Source organism: Ostrea edulis, chromosome 4, assembly GCF_947568905.1.
Source record: "Ostrea edulis chromosome 4, xbOstEdul1.1, whole genome shotgun sequence".
NCBI lineage: Eukaryota > Metazoa > Mollusca > Bivalvia > Ostreida > Ostreidae > Ostrea > Ostrea edulis.
This window is the reverse complement of record NC_079167.1, coordinates 22,375,874-22,397,574: the sequence shown is the minus strand read 5'-3', so window position 1 is coordinate 22,397,574 and position 21,701 is coordinate 22,375,874. Positions and strand designations below refer to the sequence as shown.

General features: G+C 34.0%; 2 protein-coding genes across 7 annotated transcripts in view; one reads left to right on the top strand and one right to left on the bottom strand.

The window, feature by feature from the left end:
• Positions 1–1,954: 1,954 nt before the first annotated feature.
• On the bottom strand, positions 1,955–14,433 carry LOC125670066 (N-sulphoglucosamine sulphohydrolase-like). 2 transcript variants are annotated; one of them, XM_048905000.2, is made up of 7 exons: positions 14,294–14,433; positions 13,297–13,429; positions 13,054–13,187; positions 7,921–8,071; positions 4,882–5,123; positions 4,270–4,445; positions 1,955–3,154 (listed from the first exon to the last, which is right to left on the bottom strand). In XM_048905000.2, exons 1-7 carry the CDS (start codon positions 14,379–14,381, stop codon positions 2,543–2,545), a joined length of 1,536 nt encoding a protein of 511 aa, XP_048760957.2. In that variant the 5' UTR covers positions 14,382–14,433; the 3' UTR covers positions 1,955–2,542. The 2 variants fall into 2 exon arrangements, with proteins under 2 accessions (XP_048760957.2, XP_056018219.1); XM_056162244.1 differs by lacking the exon at positions 14,294–14,433 and adding an exon at positions 13,561–13,736.
• Positions 10,429–21,701, top strand: part of LOC125670058 (sodium-independent sulfate anion transporter-like) — a 47,831-nt gene continuing 36,558 nt past the window's right edge. For 2 of the 5 annotated variants that reach the window (XM_056162243.1, XM_048904987.2), the window contains exon 1: positions 14,449–14,548. The gene's annotated coding sequence lies outside the window, so the exon portion shown is untranslated. Of the gene's footprint in view, positions 10,539–14,448; positions 14,549–21,701 lie in introns of those variants that run through there. The other 3 variants (XM_048904988.2, XM_056162242.1, XM_056162240.1) reach the window with 3 other exon arrangements.

Genomic DNA, 21,701 nt, shown 5'->3' with positions numbered 1-21,701 from the left:
CTACTCAAACTCCAGTTTTAATTGAATAAGGATGAAAGTTTTCAATTTTAAAATATTGTACATATCCTCCACTCTCCACCCATATCAGATTTCTCTGGTGTGTCATTTCTCCTTGATCTTAAAATTTTAATGCCTTCCTCCAAGAGAGACAGAACAGAACCAGGCACATGTTCAGTAATTCCCGTAGAAATTTCTCCATCAAATAAAAGATGTATAACTGCAAAATACACAACCAATGATTATCTGTGATGCATGTACTTTTTACATCATAATTCAGCCGGTTTTCCCTCATTTTGTGCAGTCTGTCAAACATAGCAACTCTGTGTTTACCTTGTATGTTGTATGTATGTCCATGTCACACCCTCGAACATGATAAGTGTAATATTTTGTGTATGTACTCCTTGAATGAGGATCATTTCACATGTCGCAGTTCTGTACCTCCACATGTTCTATGGAACACCCTATTTCAGCACAAGATCTATACTATTTTACTATCAATAGCACTAAAGAAGATGTTATTTAAGCGTTTTACACACAAACACTATATACTAAGTTTGGCCCCGTCCTGGGGTCAGAACCCCTACCCCGGGGATCATGAGAGAAGTAGGTACGGTTTCTAAAGTGATATGGCCCAAAATATCAATGACTTTACTTGGAGCTCAAACCCTGGCATTCAAGTAAGGAATGGATTAGCAAACCCAAAATCTGCTCAATTTGATCAGCAAAATGATTTGTCATATGACGAGAGCTAGAAGTTGGCATAAAATTGCAAAAATGCAATTTTCTATGAAAATATCCACAAATTCTGGTGGTTAACTTTTCATAAAACATACAGCGCATGCGTCAAGCAAATTCATATTCAAGTATGTTTTTCATCTTAAAATAATACACAATATATATCATTTTCATTATGCTCGACAAATGCGCACATATTTTCCTGAGCAATAATCTGTATGAAATTTGACAGTTTTCAGGCTTATTTTGAAAAAAAGGCGGGAAATGTCTTATTCATGATGTCATAATGCTACCAAATTGGGAATATCATTCTGATTTTGTTGACATATTATACCTGGCATATATTTTACTTTCTTAAAATGCTGATTAAGGTTAATTCCGGACACATTTTAGAGAGAAAATTTTTGGGCCATTTTATGTATTCAATCGTACTTTGTTCTTTACAATTTTGATAAAGAACTACCTGCACTTTTTACATATCCATTTCGTTTCAATTTAGCATCAATAACACTAAAGAAGATGTTATTTTTAAAAGTGTTTTACACATGAACACAATAGACTAAGTTTGGCCCCGCCCTTGGGTCAGAACCCCTAACCTGGGGATCGTGAAATTTTGGTAGGAGTTTTCCTGCTCTATATCACTTTGCTTTTAGTTTCTCTTATATATGTGTGGTTGTAGAGAAGATTTTTAAAAATTGGTCAAGTTTTGCCCCACCCCCAAGGGTGCAGGAGTCCTGAAATTTACAATTTATGTCCTCCTTGTCCCAAAGATGCTTCAAACCAAATTTGAAAAGAATTGGAAGAGTAGTCAATATCAAGAAGAAGTTAAAAATGTTCAATTGTTAACGCACGACGACGGAAGATAACCAGCAATATGTCACCTGACCTGAGTTTACTCAGGTGACCTTAAAAATAGGAAGATATCTTATAAATTTAATTCCATAATATATCTTATAAACAAATAACATATTCTATATGTTTTATAAGATATCTTATAAACTTTACAAGATATCATAACTTTTACAAGATAACTTATAACTTTTATAAGATATTGTATAAAAGAAAGTTTATAACATATCTCATATATTTTAAAAGATATCTCATATAATTTACAGTTTATAAGATATCTCATAAAATATATGGTATCTTATAAACTACAGTGTATATAAGATATCTCATAAACTTTACAATTATCTTATATATCAAACAAGACATCTCATAAAGTCTAAATATATCATGATTTAATTTTGACATTTTTGGATTTATGCATTTTGACATCAATATTTTATACATTTCATTCCTGACTTCTGCATCGGTTCAAAATATCCGAAACTTTTGGATACACGTAGATAATGTTGTTTGTTTTCAGGTGTATGATAAAAAGAGATGAATCTTGTATGTTTAAACAGGTATTAAACATACAAGTAATTTACATACACATGTACTTTGTAGCATTTTGATCAATCACCACATCAGAAATTCTGCTGTATGAAGTTTGGATGCCATTTTTATCTGTTACCGCAAGTTCAATGCTGGGCTGCGTAGTGGCTTGCCTAGGAGCTAGGTATGGTGGCTGATATGTGCCATTTTACAGTTTATCGTCTTTGTTATTTCAAAGCGAAAAGACAACAATATGATATTTAGCAACTTTTCGTCCTAAAATAACAAAAAGACAACAAAATGATAATATGAGTTACCTTTTGCCTCAAGATAATGAAGAGATGACAATGTAAAATGGCACAAATAAGCCACCATACCTAATCCCAAGGCTTACCATTACGATCTGGAACGCAGCCCTGTTTCTCAATCAGTCAGGATCTAATCCATTGTACAATGGTAGACACTGTGGTTGACTTTTATAAATCCCCTTGTCCTCCAACACTCCTTTCGGAGAACAAATCCAGGGATCAGATGTGATATTCTGCCATAGAAAGAGTCTGGCCTTCAAGTCTTCCAGAATTTTGCGATGCGTAGGTTCTCCCCAGAGATTAATTTTCTCCTGTGGATCATTGTTGATATCATAAAGTTCCCATACATCACGGTAGTAATAGCTGTATAAAGATTTCGACCAATGAGTAGGCTCTCCTGATTTGCTGCGGTTTAGAATGTCTTGAAATGTTGGTGAAAGGTAAAAATCTTGATCAATGGGAAATGGCATGAGGAAATTCAGATTATGAATCAGTTTATACTGATTAGTTCGAATCACTCTCATTGGATAATACATGGTCACTTCATGTAAATTATGGCTGGCATATACAGTATCCCATGATTCTGTACGATCAGAATCTAACAGCTGAAGAAGGGATTTCCCAGTCAATTGTACAGGGTGATTCAAAAGTTTGTACTTGGGATATGGCAATTGAAACCAGTCTAGCACTGTTGGAACAATATCCAGTAAACTTGTCAAGGCACTGCTTCTCTGGAAACAGAGAAATTCTACATCATTCTGGTATCAAACATCAAGACATTTAAAAGTCTATTAATCTGAGTGTGTGAAATCTACCATCAATTTAGACCTTCCCAGTCCAAAGGAACTTTTCAAAACTTTCAGACCATCAGATTTCCAAACATTTTGTGCATGTATCTTTATCATTATCGTTAGGAAATTAAACATTTTACGTGTATGACTTATCAAATGTTATACACCTGTTGGTGACAAATTAAATGTAATGTTTTGATCAAAAATGAAATAATGAAAATGAATACTGAACACCCTGTGGAATCAATTAAATATGTGGGGCTCCATTTTCGTGGATTGTTGAGATTTTACAGTTTTGTTGGGATGTAATTTCGTGGATATGGTTTCTTTACAATGAAACATTATAATAAGTTGTGTATTTCATTGTGGTTTGAAATTCATGGTACAGAGTAGTCCGAAATATCTTACATTTTCCTGGCTTTTTTTTATGATTTTGATATTTACTGTGCCAGTAAATATCAAAATCATGAAAATGATTTTGATATTTACTGTGCCAGTAAATATCAAAATCATGAAAAAGCCAGGAAAACATCAGATATTTCAGACTAGGTACAGGGGTGCCCACAAAATCCACAATGTAATTGAACCCCCATGAATGAAATGATTCCCTGGTACATTACACATAGATGTATTTATATAAAATTTGATACTTCTGGATTATAAGGTACAGAGATGGATCTTAAAAACTTATATTTTTGAAGACGGAAAAAAAAACAAAAGGTTGGAAGGAAAGACGTACAGAAAGACAGATGGACTGAAAGAATGACAAAAGGATAGACAGATGGACAGAAGGAATGATAGATGGAAAGAAGGAATAACAGATGGATAGAAAGAATGACAGATTGACAGAAGGAAAGACTGAAGGAATGACATTGACAGAAAGAATGACAGATGGATGGAATGAAAAATGGACAGAGGGAAATACAGATGGACAGAAAGAATGACAGATGCACAGAAGAATAAATACTAAATGCATATCCTGGCATAAATTTCTAATTTTCATGCCAACTTAAAAGATCAAGTATATGCATGAAATGTTAAAATTTTATTTTTACCTTTCCCCAGCTGTTCTTGTGGTAGGGGGAGGACAGGAGAAAGGGCTCAGACATTCCTGGATCATACAGGTTGGTTCTACCGCTGGGGAACGGAACACCATTATCCGAGGTGTAAATCACTAGTGTGTCCTGTAACAGTCCCCTCCTCTCCAGCTCTCCAAGGACCAACCCTATCCCTGAAATTAAGTATACGCCATGATGATGTATAACTAGTGGGAAACAACATATTCAGTCTTATTGTAGAAAGGAAGTTATCCCCCTTTGAACGCCCTCTATAGTTTTATTGAAGAGCCAGATCACTTGATTTCTTTGTGTTATAAATGAATAGATCATACAGGTACGTAGAGAAGATATCTATGTAGAGTGAAATCATATTTCCTTTATGCATGAGTTTAAATAGTGAATATACACTATTTCCAGGAATTAGATAAAACCAAACACATCATACATGTTCTACTTTTATCATCTGTCTATGTCACCTAAATTACACTGCACTTTTACTTTTGCACAACAAACAGAAGTATATTTATCTCACAGGTGTTATATACAGCTATAGTTCATCTTCTGGGTGATGTATACTACACACATGTAGATATGTCTTCCAGTTTTCACCTTGGTCTAGTCTGCTTATCGTAGTGTACTGGGCAGCAATGTCCTTCCTGGCCGCCGGGGTGTCTGGGATGAAGTAAGGCACCTTGATGGACTGAGGATCGTAATGTACAGGTGTCCAGTCTGGTATGTGGCCCATTTCAGCTGTAGAATTGTCTCCATACTTCTCACAGAAGGCCCCGTACTGAGGGTGGGTGTGCCCACATCTGTGTGGGTCATGGAAGCCAATGTAGAGGAAGAAAGGGCTGAAAATAGCAATAGGGCAGTGTACCAATCATCTCTGTGTACTGACCATCCTACAGAGAATAAAATAGTAATAAGGCAGTGTACCTATCATCTCTGTGTACTGACCATCCTACAGAGAATAAAATAGTAATAGGGCAGTGTACCTATCATCTCTGTGTACTGACCATCCTACAGAGAATAAAATATTGGTACTGATCCTCCCCAAGCTTTTTGGTGCCTTATGTCCCACCGGGGATGAAGAGGATAACTGGAACTGGAACTGATCCCCCCCCCCCAACAGTGACTGAAAAACTGGTATGATCCCCAATGAAAGAGACATTAGTATTGACCATCTCAACAATGAATGAGATATTGGTAATGACTCCCACCCACCCTCTAAACTTAGGACAGTTGTATGATCATATCATAATGACTGATGGCTGAAGTTCTTGGATTTTTACTTTCTTAAATATTGCACCATTATAGGCTTTATAAATGATATACCATAATTCAGAGCTGAAATGATTTTACACATCATATACTGTACAGAATATGTACTTATTTTTCACTTTATATACAGATTGTGTTCTTATTTTACACTTTATATACAGACTGTGTACTTATTTTACACTTTATATACAAATTGTGTTCTTATTTTACACTTTATATACAGAATGTGTCCTTATTTTACACTTTATATACACAGACTGTGTACTTATTTTACACTTTATAAACAGATTGTGTCCTTATTTTACACTTTATACACAGACTGTGTACTTATTTTACACTTTATAATCAGAATGTGTCCTTATTTTACACTTTATATACAGAATGTGTCCTTATTTTACACTTTATATACACAGACTGTGTACTTATTTTACACTTTATAAACAGATTGTGTCCTTAGTTTACACTTTATACACAGACTGTGTACTTATTTTACACTTTATAATCAGAATGTGTCCTTATTTTACACTTTATATACAGAATGTGTACTTATTTTACACTTTATATACAGAATGTGTACTTATTTTACACTTTATATACACATACTGTGTACTTATTTTACACTTTATATACACATACTGTGTACTTATTTAACACTTTATAAACAGATTGTGTCCTTAGTTTACACTTTATACACAGACTGTGTACTTATTTTACACTTTATAATCAGAATGTGTCCTTATTTTACACTTTATATACAGAATGTGTCCTTATTTTACACTTTATATACAGAATGTGTACTTATTTTACACTTTATATACACATACTGTGTACTTATTTTACACTTTATATACACATACTGTGTACTTATTTAACACTTTATAAACAGATTGTGTCCTTAGTTTACACTTTATACACAGACTGTGTACTTATTTTACACTTTATAATCAGAATGTGTCCTTATTTTACACTTTATATACAGAATGTGTCCTTATTTTACACTTTATATACAGAATGTGTACTTATTTTACACTTTATATACAGAATGTGTACTTATTTTACACTTTATATACACATACTGTGTACTTATTTTACACTTTATATACACATACTGTGTACTTATTTAACACTTTATAAACAGATTGTGTCCTTAGTTTACACTTTATACACAGACTGTGTATTTATTTTACACTTTATAATCAGAATGTGTCCTTATTTTACACTTTATATACAGAATGTGTCCTTATTTTACACTTTATATACAGAATGTGTACTTATTTTACACTTTATATACAGAATGTGTACTTATTTTACACTTTATATACACATACTGTGTACTTATTTTACACTTTATATACACATACTGTGTACTTATTTAACACTTTATAAACAGATTGTGTCCTTAGTTTACACTTTATACACAGACTGTGTACTTATTTTACACTTTATAATCAGAATGTGTCCTTATTTTACACTTTATATACAGAATGTGTACTTATTTTACACTTTATATACAGAATGTGTACTTATTTTACACTTTATATACAGAATGTGTACTTATTTTACACTTTATATACAGAATGTGTACTTATTTTACACTTTATATACACATACTGTGTACTTATTTTACACTTTATATACACATACTGTGTACTTATTTTACACTTTATATACACATACTGTGTACTTATTTAACACTTTATATACACATACTGTGTACTTATTTTACACTTTATATACACATACTGTGTACTTATTTAACACTTTATATACACATACTGTGTACTTATTTAACACTTTATATACACATACTGTGTACTTATTTTACACTTTATATACACATACTGTGTACTTATTTAACACTTTATATACACATACTGTTACTTATTTTACACTTTATATACATATACTGTGTACTTATTTTACACTTTATATACACATACTGTGTACTTATTTTACACTTTTTATACAGAATGGGTACTTATTTTACATACAGAATGTGTACTTATTTTACACTTTATATGTAGACTGTGTACTTATTTCAGTGAATTTATTTGTTAATAAGAGTCTGTGCCCTATTTAATGTCATTATGAATGAACTCTTTTATTATGTAAGATAATGGATGATTACATAATTTTATATTAGAGGGCAACAATAAACTGGTGCTCTTGCTTCAGCTAAAATATGAATCTACCACTTATATTTTCATACAACATAACATCTCACCTGCCTACAGCATTTCACCTGCCCACAACATCTCACCTGCCTACAATGTCTCACCTGCCTAAAAATCTCACCTGTCTACGACATCTCACCTGCCTATGATGTCTCACCTGCCTAAAACATTTCACCTGCTTACAACATCTCACCTGCTCCCATACTGGGTGAGGAACTTGTTCACTAGTTGTTTGATGCGTGTGATGTTTCTGCCAACTTGTAAAATTGAATTATTTTCTTCGGTTTCTTCAAAGTCAAATGAATACACTGGTTTAGGGCCAACATGTTTCTTCCCAATAATACCTGTCAAAATAGCAAATAACAATGGTCAACAACACCATATCATAGTGATCAACAACAGCAAATAAAGGTGAACAACAACAAATGAAGGTGGTCAACAACAGCAAACGATGGTCAGATGGACAACAACAGCAAATGATGGTGAACAACAGCAAATGATGGTGGACAACAGCAAATGATGGTAGACAACAAAAACAATTGAAGGTGGTCAACAACAGCAAATGATGGTGGACAACAACAGCAAATGATGGTGGACAAGAGCAAATGATGGTGAACAACAAAAACAAATGATGGTAGACAACAAAAACAATTAAAGGTGGTCAACAACAGCAAACGATGGTCAGATGGACAACAACAGCAAATGATGGTGGACAACAGCAAATGATGGTAGACAACAAAAACAATTGAAGGTGGTCAACAACAGCAAATGATGGTGGACAACAGCAAATGATGGTCAGATGGACAACAACAGCAAATGATGGTAGACAACAAAAACAATTGAAGGTGGTCAACAACAGCAAATGATGGTGGACAACAACAGCAAATGATGGTGGACAACAACAGCAAATAAAGGTGGACAAGAACAGCAAATGAAGGTGGACAACAACAAATGACAGTCAGATGGGCAAGAACAGCAAATTATGGTCAGATGGACAACAACAGCAAATGATGGTAGACAACAAAAACAATTGAAGGTGGTCAACAACAGCAAATGATGGTGGACAACAACAGCAAATGATGGTGGACAACAACAGCAAATAAAGGTGGACAACAACAGCAAATGATGGTGAACAACAAAAACAAATGATGGTGGTCAACAACGGCAAATGATGGTGAACAACAACAAATAACGGTGGACAACAAGAAATGAAGGTGGTCAACAACAAAAACTGAAGGTGGTCAACAACAGCAAATGATGGTGGACAACAACAACAAATGATGGTGGACAATAACAACAAATGATGGTGGACAACAGCAAGTGATAGTGGTCAACAACAACAAATGAAGGTGGTTGACAACAACAAATGAAGGTGGTCAACAACAGCAAATGATGGTGGACAACAACAAATGATAGTGGATAACAATAAATGATGGACACCAATAGCAAATGATGATGGACAACAATAAATGATGGTGAACAACAGTAAATGATGGTGGACAACAACAGCAAATGATGGTAGACAACAAGAAATGATGATGGACAACAACAAAAAAATTGATGATGATGAAAAAACAACAAATGATGGTGGGCAACAACAGCAAATGATGGTGGTAAGAATAAATCATTGTGGTCAACAGTATTTTATACATGTATATATATTTAAAGTAATTAACCTTTCTATTCAATTTAGTTTATCTATCAATAAAAGTACTGACTGTGCAGCATACAAATATCAACAAAATTAAAATAAAGAAATAAATTTCTGTTTGTAATAAGTGAGATACTAATTTTCTGACATGTGTAATCATAATAGACAGGTAAATGTTCTGACAGGTGTAATTATAATAGACAGGTCATCACTCTGACAGGTGTAATTATAATAGACAGGTCATCACTCTGACAGGTGTAATCATAATAGACAGGTCATCACTCTGACAGGTGTAATCATAATAGACAAGTCATCACTCTGACAGGTGTAATTATAATAGACAGGTAAGTGATCTGACAGGTGTAATTATAATAGACAGGTCATCACTCTGACAGGTGTAATTATAATAGACAGGTCATCACTCTGACAGGTGTAATTATAATAGACAGGTCATCACTCTGACATGTGTAATTATAATAGACAGGTTATCACTCTGACATGTGTAATCATAATAGACAGGTCATCACTCTGACATGTGTAATTATAATAGACAGGTCATCACTCTGACAGGTGTAATCATAATAGACAGGTTATCACTCTGACAGGTGTAATCATAATAGACAAGTCATCACTCTTACAGGTGTAATTATAATAAACAGGTAAGTGATCTGACAGGTGTAATTATAATAGACAGGTCGTCACTCTGACAGGTGTAATTATAATAGACAGGTCATCACTCTGACAGGTGTAATTCAGGTGAACAGGTCACCATTCCAGAATGTAAATGGCAAAAAAACATGTTGTTCTGTACAGAAAAAGTAAAAATGACTTATAATTATACTCCTAAATATCATTGTTTCTATTGCAAATGTACTTTCACATGACTTGCACTTTTTCCTTCTAATGATTTAATTTAAACCAAGCATACAGACCAACTTTTTAAAATCCCTGACATGAAATTCAATTCTCATAACCTCTTTAAACAAACCTTTTAACAAACTTCCTTGTTTCCTTTAGAAATTGTGGTACATTATGTAACAGGAAATAATTATTTAAACAGTCGTAAATTCATATGTGTTAGATGAAGTCAATAAGGAAATGAAACATTTCATCAAATGAGGAAGGAAGAATTAAAAACATGGCAGTTCCACTGCATCAAGGTAGGCTAATGTTGAGCATGTTTAGATTGGTATCAAAGATGTCAGTCTGTGTGACATAGTTCTGGTTTCAATCCCCAGTCCAAGCATGATCATGTGTCTATTAAATCTGTGTCCATGATAGAACAAGGGAATACTCTAGTCAATAAAAGTACCCCCCCCCCCCCTCCCCAGAACTTCATCCCACAGGAGTCTGGGGTGCCTCTTTGTATTGGACACTGTGCCCATACGACACATATGGCCCTCCTACTACCTCCAACTACTGGCAGTATCCTTCACCCTGACCGACAGACCACTGGACTATCAAGTCAGTGGTGCAGGGTTCAATCCCCAGCTACAGCACAATTTATCTCCCTTAAAAAGAACCATACAGCTCTATGATGATGATGATAATAAAATTTATATAGTGCCTTAAATAAAAGATAAAAAAAAAATAAAATAAAAATAGTGCCTTAAATAAAACTGATTACTCTAAGGCGCTTTACAATGGTAAAAAGAGGAATTACACAATTAAATGAAATTAAATGGCATAGGATCTTATATCTGTAAAATTACCAAAATAAACACTATGATTAAGATCAATAACTAATATTTTGGGGTGGGTGGGGGATGGGCTTATGTGGAGCACAATCAGAAATCAACAAAATAAAACATTAAGAAGATTTAGAAAGGAGTATAGCGCACTTCGTATGCAATTTCGCCTACACAAATACTTTTTTCTTGAATATCATTATTTACAAATATTCTGCTATACAATGTCAGTTTATACTTGTGTTAACCCAAATTACTTAATAAAGATATCTATATGTTGATAGTATCTTTATTTGATAAGCATAAACAGCACCGTGACTATATACAGTATATAGTAGATGTAACGTAATGGGCATAAAAAATTGCAAACTGTTGCAAAAGGCCACCCTAAACCAGAAATAAAACACTGAAATTGTTTTAATTGACTAAGACTGTACATAAGTCCATTTGAGGAAATTTGGTTTAAGGTGGCCTTCTTGTTGAAAATGGATAAAATATGAAAAAATCGTTCTCAAAATTTACTTTGAGACTTAGTAGCCTGTCAAACGTTAAACCTTTAAACTTATATGCCTGGATGGCCTAATGGTTTAGGTGCTCGGTAATCTTACACTAAAACCATACATTCCGAGTTCAAGTCCAATATTTTCCCAATTTTTTTTTTTTTTTTTTTGCTTTTCATTTTTTGGGTTCGTTTTCTTGAGAGGGTGTGTGTGTGTTATAAATGTAATAAAAATATTATAACAAACATTATTCATTTTCATCATAACTTCCAATATTTGCAAGTTACGACTTAAAGAAAGGGAATTTATTCCGAGATCACTGTAGTTCCGTTTGTTTACACTAACATGTTCCCATGTGCACAGGATTTTTAAACCGTAATGTGGCTGACGAAAAGCTAATAAAACAAATACTACAGGAAAAAGGGCACAAATGCACAGCATGCATTAAGTAAAAATAGGTCAACGGAGGAAAAGAACTGTTATACACTTTGATTTCTCAAAAGTAAATATAAAAACTCATGTAGCAACTGTCATATATGATATTTAGGCAAAACTAAACACTCGAATTATCAACCAAAGGCAACCGAACTGATGAAATCCATTAAAGGTGCTGCAGTTATGTCAGAAAAAGACAGTGACTTAAGTAACGCCATATGTAAAAGGATTGTTGTGTAATATAAATGCACCTATGAAAATGTTGTACTGTCCATCATTCCAAATAAGAAAATGGTTCATTGATTAAAGAATGACTCATATAAATGTCAGTAATGCTAAACTACGGCTGTTATTTACCTTGGTTAACGAAACATAAAAAACGTTGGCCTTATATTTAAATATAACACGCCAGTCTATTATTAGAAATCGTTGTTTTCCATTTAGATTTCTGATTCGGCCGTTTCGTCAGCAAATGCGCTATACCTCTTTGCATTAAAACAGTCATTGAAAAAAAATTTGTACTGTGTAAGTTAAAAATAAGGAATTATGAGGAATTAAGTTTAAGCATGTACATGTTTATACACATTTTTAAAACTCTGCCATCATTGGTACTTTTCTCCAAAATTAACTATTTTCATGATCTTGAATTAAAAAAGTAGCTACCAATTTATCATACATTCAAGAATTAATTTACCTGTTTTACTGTTTCAATATTTGCTTGCAATTGGTGTAACAAATTCATTACTTTAATTTTTTTTTTATATATTTGCTTGGTATAACAAATTCATTACCTGTTTTGATATTTCCTTAGTGTAAGAAATTCATTACCTGTTTGATGTTTGCTTGGTGTAACAAATTTATCACCTGTTTTGATATGCTTGGTGTAACAAATTTATTTCCTGTTTTGATATTTGCTTGGTGTAACAAATTCATTTCCTGTTTTGATATTTGGTTGGTGTAACAAATTTACCACCTGTTTTGATGTTTGCTTGGTGTCACAAATTCATTTCTTTAAATTTTTTAATATTTGCTTGGTGTAACAAATTCGTTACCTGTTTTAATATTTGCTTGGTGTAGTAAATATGGAAGACTACGAACTCCATCAAATGACATAAAATGGTGGACGCCTTGGTGAAGACCATACATTCCATTTTGGTGTTGAGGCAGTCCTGACAATATTGTTGATCTGTGAATAACATATCTCTTACATCATATCTGATTCTATTATGTGTATGATAGAAAAATATATTGAACTTATAATTTTATGCTCTCCTCTTGTCTTATTTGTTTCTTACCTGCTAGGTGAGCAGCTGCTTACTGAAGTGTAGGCGTGAGTGAAAACAAGGCTCTGTGACCCGAGTTTGTTCAAATGGGGAGTCTTACATACAGTGTTGTTGTAAATTTGTGTCTCGAATCCCGCATCATCAGCTGTAGAAAATTTAGAATGTAGAGACCATTAGCCCTAACTCATCACCAGCTGACAGGGCACATACTGCATGCTAGCAGTGTTGCTTGATTTTTTTATCAGTTGTAACAGGAAGAAAGAAAATACAACAGACCAGACCATGCAGGATTCAAATTCAGAACCCCTGAATCTCTGGTGAGGTGCTCCATCAACTGAGCAAACTGGCCATCGGCAATCAGATCCTGGTCTGGTCACTTACATTTTCTCCTTTCCTGTTCACTTCATAATTGGGAGGTTGTGAGTTCAAGTCCCACTCGTGCCATGTCAAACCTAAGATGTAAACGATATGGGTATAGTGATTGCTCCTTTGCAAAACACTTGGCATCTAGAAGTGAGAATCACTGGTCTTTCAAATATGACCACAGACACTTGTTTCATACATGGGTCCCCCTCCTAAAGGAAGACGACCCATGTATGAAATAAGTGCCTGTGGATATGACCTTATAAACGGAAGTCCCATGTCACGCCAGGCATTGGCATTTTAAAGAACAATCACTAGTACTGCTATGGCCCTGAGCGCTAAGCATCAAATGTAACAGGAAGGGAGAAAATGCAATGGACCATGCAGACCGGGATTCAATCCCAAGCCCCCCCCCCCCCCCCCCCCCCCCCCAATCTCTAGTCAGATGACGCTCTACCATCCTCCCTAATTGATGGATTTTAACAATTGAGTACACGTTTTATCAATTAGAAAATTAATCTTATAACTGAGTTATGTTCATATAGGCACTGTCTTTCTTTTGAGAGATTGCATGATGCGTTTGTTGCTGCACAGGAACCGGTGATTGTAATAATATGATTATGACACACAAACTCTAAGATCTTACCGACAATCAAAAGAACGTTTCTACGTGCACAGTCAGCAATATAGGTAAAAAACAGGAAATATCCGAAAATGATATAAAACATGGCCATGATCTACACTATCAATTCATCCTTCATGCTGCTTCGCTAGCTTACTCGAGCTCAGTCTCTCTACTTTCATTTTCGATCAACATCAAGAGAGGTCCCGAAAGACATGTCGCGCACTTTGCTCCCCTGCCCCCAGCTCGACTAGACTTCATCTCAAACAGTTTGAATGGGTATGTTGTCTTTGATTGACAATAAGTAAATAAAAGTATATTTCTCAGAAAAAAAATTAAAGATGAACTTGATTTATTGATATATTTTAGTCGAGTATATGACAGTTTAATTGTTTTTAATTTTTTTGGCACCTGAATAGGTCAAATTGCAATACGTTTGTGAAATCCATTTGTATGATAAACATACATTTCAGGTTTTGCATGTGTTGAACAATAAAATTAACATCCTTTAATATAAAGCTAAACTGGAGAGTAGTACAGAATTTTTTCCGTGAAATATGCATGATTTTCAATTTTGTTGGGCCCTATATTTTTAATCCCATTTTAAGGAAACTTTGAATCTGTTTAGAAAAATAGAAACAATATCTCGTGATAACATTGAGGTAGAAGGATGGGTAACGGGACGTTTCGCACCGAAAGATGGTTCATACTAAGACGATTCGTACTAGGACGGTTCGCCCCTATTTGCGGTGCAAAACGTCCCTGCATTTTCCAATTACTTTGGTTATTATCTATATAACTACATATCTAAGAAGTTTTGTCTGATTACATTTGATGTAAACATATATAGACAGGCATGATGCTAGTCCATGTACGCCAAAGTTCCTCAATCAAATTAGATCTTGATTTTAATTAGTACTTGAGTGTGATTGAAGTTTCCTTTTGATATAAAGCATTCATATTTAATGATATGAAATTCTGGTTGGACAGGGCAGCTTAAACATTTTATATATGATTTATAGTCAAATGTTCAAGTAATACAGAAATGGGATGGGATCCATTGTCAAAACGTAGAGAAAATCATCGACTTATTCAACTCCGCAAGATATACCATAACATGACTCCCAATTACCTTAACAATATAATTCAGTCTCTGAGAAATCAAGGTCACAGCTACAACACAAGAGCAACTAATTCACTACAAGAAATCAACTCTAGAACCAAGCTATACTTTAATTCATTTTTTCCATCTACAATAAGGAAATGGAATGCACTTCCTCGAAATGTCCAATTAAATCCCTCTCTATCTAGCTTTAAGAAATATCTTAATATAAGTGTCATTGATATTCCAAATTATTTTTACTTAGGAACCAGAATTGGACAAACTCTTCATGCATATGCAGTGCTCTTAATCTTCATATTATTTCAACTTTGTCTATAATAGTTTATATTCATTTGATCTGTATCGACACTTATCATACATATAAACGTGTGTTATTTTTCTCCCAATACTCATTTCCAGCTTTTCTCTCTTATTCCTATTTCTTTTTGCATGTATTGTAATAATTAGTATACGACTTATTTTACTTAGAATTTTCATTCACCTCTTACTTGTAAGATATTTAGAGCGAGATTAATATAAGCCTTTTGGCTTGTTTCTCAATCTATTTCATGTATAAGACATTGTTTGTAAAAATTATCGAATTATTTACGAATAAATATTGTTTAAACTAAGTAATACAGAACATTCAATTTTTCATATTTCTTAATCAAAATTATTCATGTATATCCGTTAGCGGATTTAGGAGGGTACATGTATATCTATGGAAATCGTGGTGTCTTATTTAGAAAAGCAATCTTTCTTTTCTTTTTTTCACTCTCAGAGAAATATAGATTTACAACTTGGAACAAATTCAAATGTTAATCTGGTACGGCGAAATATATTTTTCAAACAGAACACCATGCAATTCCTTTAACACAACACCAATTTTTAAAATCATCTATATTAACGTATCTGGTATTGTATATGAAATTTTCATATTTTTGCCAATGCAAAAATTTGATCCATAAACCCCACATTGTTGTATCTCTGTTATGTACGGATTGAAGAGATTATTTTAATTTTATTTTTATAGTATATAAACGGAATCTCATAATTGAAAGGAGTCTCTCCATTACATTCTCCGTGGAAATGACATCTGGAGCATCTCCGCAAAATATAGATGCAATTAACTTAATATTTGAAGTGGTACCGCCATCGCGGTAGTTGTCTTTAATCTCGCTTAGATCACTTACCTAGTTTGTTGAGAGTGTTAATCCCTATAATGATAATTCCACATGTTTGATTATTTCTATAACATAGACTATTAACTTTATTTTTTAATCAGTATGGATATTTATAAACATTAATCTACAAATTCAAGAAAATAAAGACAGTCACCAATGTAAATTTAATATCAAAGTGTGAATCGTCTTAGGGCGAAACGTCTCAGGGTGAATCGTCTTTTGGGGCGAATCGTCTCAGCACGAAATGTCCTCAGGGGCGAAACGTCCCGTATTTGAAGGATGGACATTGGTACGTACTAATGTCATCAATTCAAATTATTAAAGCATTCAAAACTAATTTATGATTTTCTGTTTAATTAAGCATGTCTCAAACAAACAGCTTTGATGAAAAAGTTTGAAAGTGTATTTTTAAAGATCGGTATGGGGAACTAATTTTTCCCTTGTATGACTAAATGCAAGAACGATAACTTTCATAAAATGTAAATCAACATGAGCAACTGTTCAATTGTTCATCATTAAAAACTCTTTTACTTTTTAATATACAATTTTGAAACATTTTTCTGATCTAGTTTATCAAAGAAAATATTAAAGAAAGAACAGCTGATTTGTAGGTACATGTCATTTATGCGATTTATCGTTCTTATGCTAGGTCGTCTAGAGAGATAAAGAATTCCCTATACTGAGCTGAAAAATACACTTCAGAACAGACATATTCTTATAAAACTTTTTTGTGTATATATATTAGATATTTGAGACATGCTTAATAAGAAATTCTAATTAGTTTTGTCATATATATAGCCCATATTCCAAAATTAAGTATTAAAAATGGATATTGAATAAATATCATAAGATTCTGAGTGTGAATCTGTATATCCATGCATGGATTCAAAATTGTACTAACTCTTTTGGCTTGAATAAAAACTATAAAATTACTGGTACCGTATATATACTCACCTATAAGTCGGATTTTTGGGAGTCAATTTTTGGTCCAAAACTCTATGTCCGACTTATAGGTGCGTCCTAAGAAGATTGGTATTTTTCTAGGCAGCCTAATGTAGTGATTTTTTTTAAACAACTCTGACGATTATCATGGACTACCACACAAATTATTATTGTTTACAAATATCTAGACATATTGTATTGTTTATGTATTTTAAAATGATGTATAAACTACAAGTATTTACATATTTTTATCTTGTTTAAAATTATTTACATACCGGTAACTAATACTTTCAATTCAACTAATCTATCGTTTATATCGGTAAAATTGAATTACGAACCCGATTTAATATTGAAATATTCATATGTATACCGGCTGAAATATATTTCATAAAAGATTGATTATTGTTAACAGATAATCATTCTTGACTCTTAAAAACTCTATTGTTGATACATTGAATTTTACCGGAATCCCACAATAACCGCGAGGCGCGTGCCACTAAGTAAACACGGTGTCAGGTACTGGTAATTAATAGACCATAATTGCGTAGGTAAACAAGGAATCATTGTCTATAATAGATCAAGGGTTGCGTTTAAACCCCAAACAGATATGGCTTGGATATTGAGCACCTCATAATTATTAATTTCTCAAAATATTTTTTGAAACATAGGTAAAAACACTAGAGCATTGATTTGAAATTGTCAACCAATTCTGACAAAAAATTGTACCATCTTATAAGCGGGTCAATGGCAAATTCCTACAAATTAACCTTAAAAAATACAACCGACTTATAGGCGGACTGACTTATAGGCGAGTATATACGGTAGACAAAGCATTTGTGGCGGTCAGACAGATTCTATTACTGGTGACCACGTGTAGCTCAGGTGGTAGAGCACCTGACTAGAGATTCAGGAGGCCCTGGCTCAAATCCCAGTCTGGTACATTAAATTTTCTCCCTTACTGATACGTTTGGTTCTGTGCCCCTGGACTTGCAGATGAAAATTCCTGGCAGGGAGGAATGTGGCAGTCAGACGGTTTCAACAATCTAATTAAAATCAGATCCTAAGATATGCTCACAATCGCTACAATAGGATCTGACATAACCCCGTAGGGGGTCATGTCCGCATGACCTTTCGCTTGGAATATTCATGAGAACTATCAGTCATGCAGTCAGATTGCGCCATACAGACAATGATGGCTATATATTTAGGCGGTTCCTGGCAATTCATAAACAAGTTGCAGTGATCTCTCTCCCATGAAGTTTATTCCACACTATAAAATTGTATTTTCATGTAAGGAATTTTAAACTATCGCAATAATGTCTAATCTATTCCGTTCATACAAACAGCAAAACGTACAATATAAAATATACCCAGATTAAATTAATTGTGAATTGCGATTTATGTATGAATAGGGATGGGTATGAATTGAATAGTTTTCAAGATGTTTACTTAATTAACGTGAGGAATGTTAAACGCCAGTCGGCGTAAACAGTGCATTGTAACGTCACATCTAGCTGCGATGTGTTTTCTTTCAAACCAAACAATCACAGCCATGAACACCAGCGATTTCATAGGCAACGCGCTGATTGGCTAACATAAAGTTCACATGAACATGACCCCTAGTCGGGTTATATCAGAACTTCTTACGATACGGTGCGGATTTAAGAAGTCAGTTTTTAATTAGATTGACAGTTTCAATCGCTGGTGGCCAGATAGCTCTGTTGGTAGAGTAAATTAGGGGGCCCAGATTTGAATCCTAGTCTGGTCTGTTGCATTTTCTCCTTTCCTGTTACACGTGTAATTTTTATGTTACATGATATGTGTCCTAAGGTAGTTGTTGTACTAGATAATTACCTGGAGATCAGTAGCATTTTGAGATAATACACATAGTTTTGTAGGTCACCTGAGTAAACTCAGGTGACCTATTGCATATGGTTATTGTCCGTCGTCGTGCGTAGTGCGTTAACAATTGAACATTTTTAACTTCTTAATAACTACCATTCCAATTCCTTTCAAATTTGGTATGAAGCATCATTGGGACAAAGGGGACATAAATTGTAAATTTTAGGACTCCAGCACCCCTGGGGTTTTAGGGGTGGGGCAAAAACTGCTCAAAATTGACAAATTTTCAAAAATCTTCTCAAGAACCACACACATGAAAGAAAAACTAAATGCATAGTGCATAAATGCATAACTTGGTATATTATAGTGTTTTTGTGTAAAACACTTAATTTAAAATAATATCTTCTTTAGTGCTATTGATGCTAAATTGAAGGTAAATAGATATTTAGAAAGAACAGGTAATCCTTTACCAAAATTGTAAATTTGATGATCCCAGGGGTAGGGGTTTTGGTATCGGGTGGGGCCAAAATGGTTATTAAATGTGTGAACTTTTTCTTGATAACTATCATTCCAATTCTTTTCAAATTTGGTATGAAGCATCATTGGGACAAGGGGACGTAAAGTGTAAATTTCAGGACTCCAACACCCCAGGGGCCCTAGGGATGGGGCAAAAACTGCTCAAAATTGACAAATTTTCAAAAATCTTCTTCTCAAGAACCACACATGTGAAAGAAAAACTAAATGCATAGTGATGTAGAACAGGAAGACCTCTACCAAAATTGTAAATTTCATGATCCCCACAGTTAGAGTAGGGGTTCTGACCCCAGGGTGGGGCCAAACTTGGTATATAGTGTTTTTGTGTAAAACACTTAAATAACATCTTCTTTAGTGCTATTGATACTAAATTGAAAGTAAATATATATTTAGAAAGAACATGTACAGGTAGTCCTATACCAAAATTGTAAGATAGATGATCCCAGGGGTAGGGTTTGGTATCAGGGTGGGGTCAAAATGGTCAGTTAATTATCAAATGTTTGAACAATAGACATTTTTATCTTCTTCTTGATAACTATCATTCCAATTCTTTTCAAATTTGTTATGAAACATATTTGGAACAAGGGGAACATAAATTGTAAATTTCAGAACTCCTGCACCCCTGGGGCGTATGGGATGGGGCAAGGGTGACATAAATTGTAAATTTCAGGACTCCAACATCCCAGGGGCCCTAGAAACGGGGCAAAAACTGCTCAAAATTGACCAATTTTCCAAAATCTTCTTCTCAAGAACCGCACACGTTTAAGAAAAACTAAATGCAGAGTGTTGTAGAGCAGAAAAGCCTCTTCCAAAATTGTAAATTTCATGATCCCCGGGGTAGGGGTTGTGACCCCAGGGCGGGGTCAAACTTGTTATATAGTGTTTATGTGTAAAACACTTAAATAACATCTTCTTTTAAATTAGTGCTATTGATATTAATTTGAAATTGAAACTAAATGAATAGAGCAGGTAGTCTTTTACCAAAATTGATGATCCCAGAGTAAGGGTTCTGACTCCAGGGTAGGACCAAACTTAGTATATATAGTATTTATGTGTAAGTTTGCTGATACTGTATAAAATCTAAATGCATACTTAGAAATAGCTGAAAAGGATGTACAAAAAATGGTGAATTTCATAACCCAGGGTTATGACTTTAGGATGAGTCCAAATTATAGTAATATCTTTTGATGTTTTAATGTTAATACACCTACTATTTAAAGCCTTTCATCAGTGTATGCACTTTTGAGGGCAGTGAAGTTTTATACTGTTGCTAAACATTAGAATTTAGCTTAGATATTCAGAACAGGATTTTTCCCCCTAGATTTCATAGCCCATGGAAGTAGTGATACTTTTTCACTAGTATTCAGATGACTGATAAGGCCTGTGGGCCTCTTGTTCTTTACATTAAGATAGAGAGAGACTCCTCCGATATTTTTATATAATTTAGAATCAGCCACTTAAGTATTTTGACATTCAAAATGTCTTAACGTAAGAAAAAGTACAAATTAATTTGCAAAAATTATGCAGCATTTTTATTTATGTGGGAAAACTCCCAGACTTTCTTGAATTTTTATGACATTCAAAATATCTTAATGTAAAAAATACACCAATAACCAACAATCAATGATATACAGCTTACGACGGATGTGGCTGGTCAACAGGGGATGATTACTCCTCCTAGGCACCAGTTCCCACCTCTGGTATATCCAGGGGTCCGTGTTTGTCCAACTCTTTATTTTGTATTCCTTATAGTAGTTATGACAATTTAATTATCACTCTTTGTCATCTTCACCTTTCCCAACAAATTACATTGAAAGAATGCATGGAG

Bases quoted from the DNA above. Each gene is read 5' to 3' on its own strand.
- LOC125670066 (XM_048905000.2), bottom strand. From the start codon at position 14,381: ATGGCCATGTTTTATATCATTTTCGGATATTTCCTGTTTTTTACCTAT. The intron at 8,072-13,053 runs GTAACGAATTTG...CTATTTTGACAG, and splicing joins CCAAGCAAATATTAAAACAG to GTATTATTGGGAAGAAACAT. The intron at 3,155-4,269 runs GTAAAAATAAAA...CTCTGTTTCCAG, and splicing joins ACAAGAACAGCTGGGGAAAG to AGAAGCAGTGCCTTGACAAG.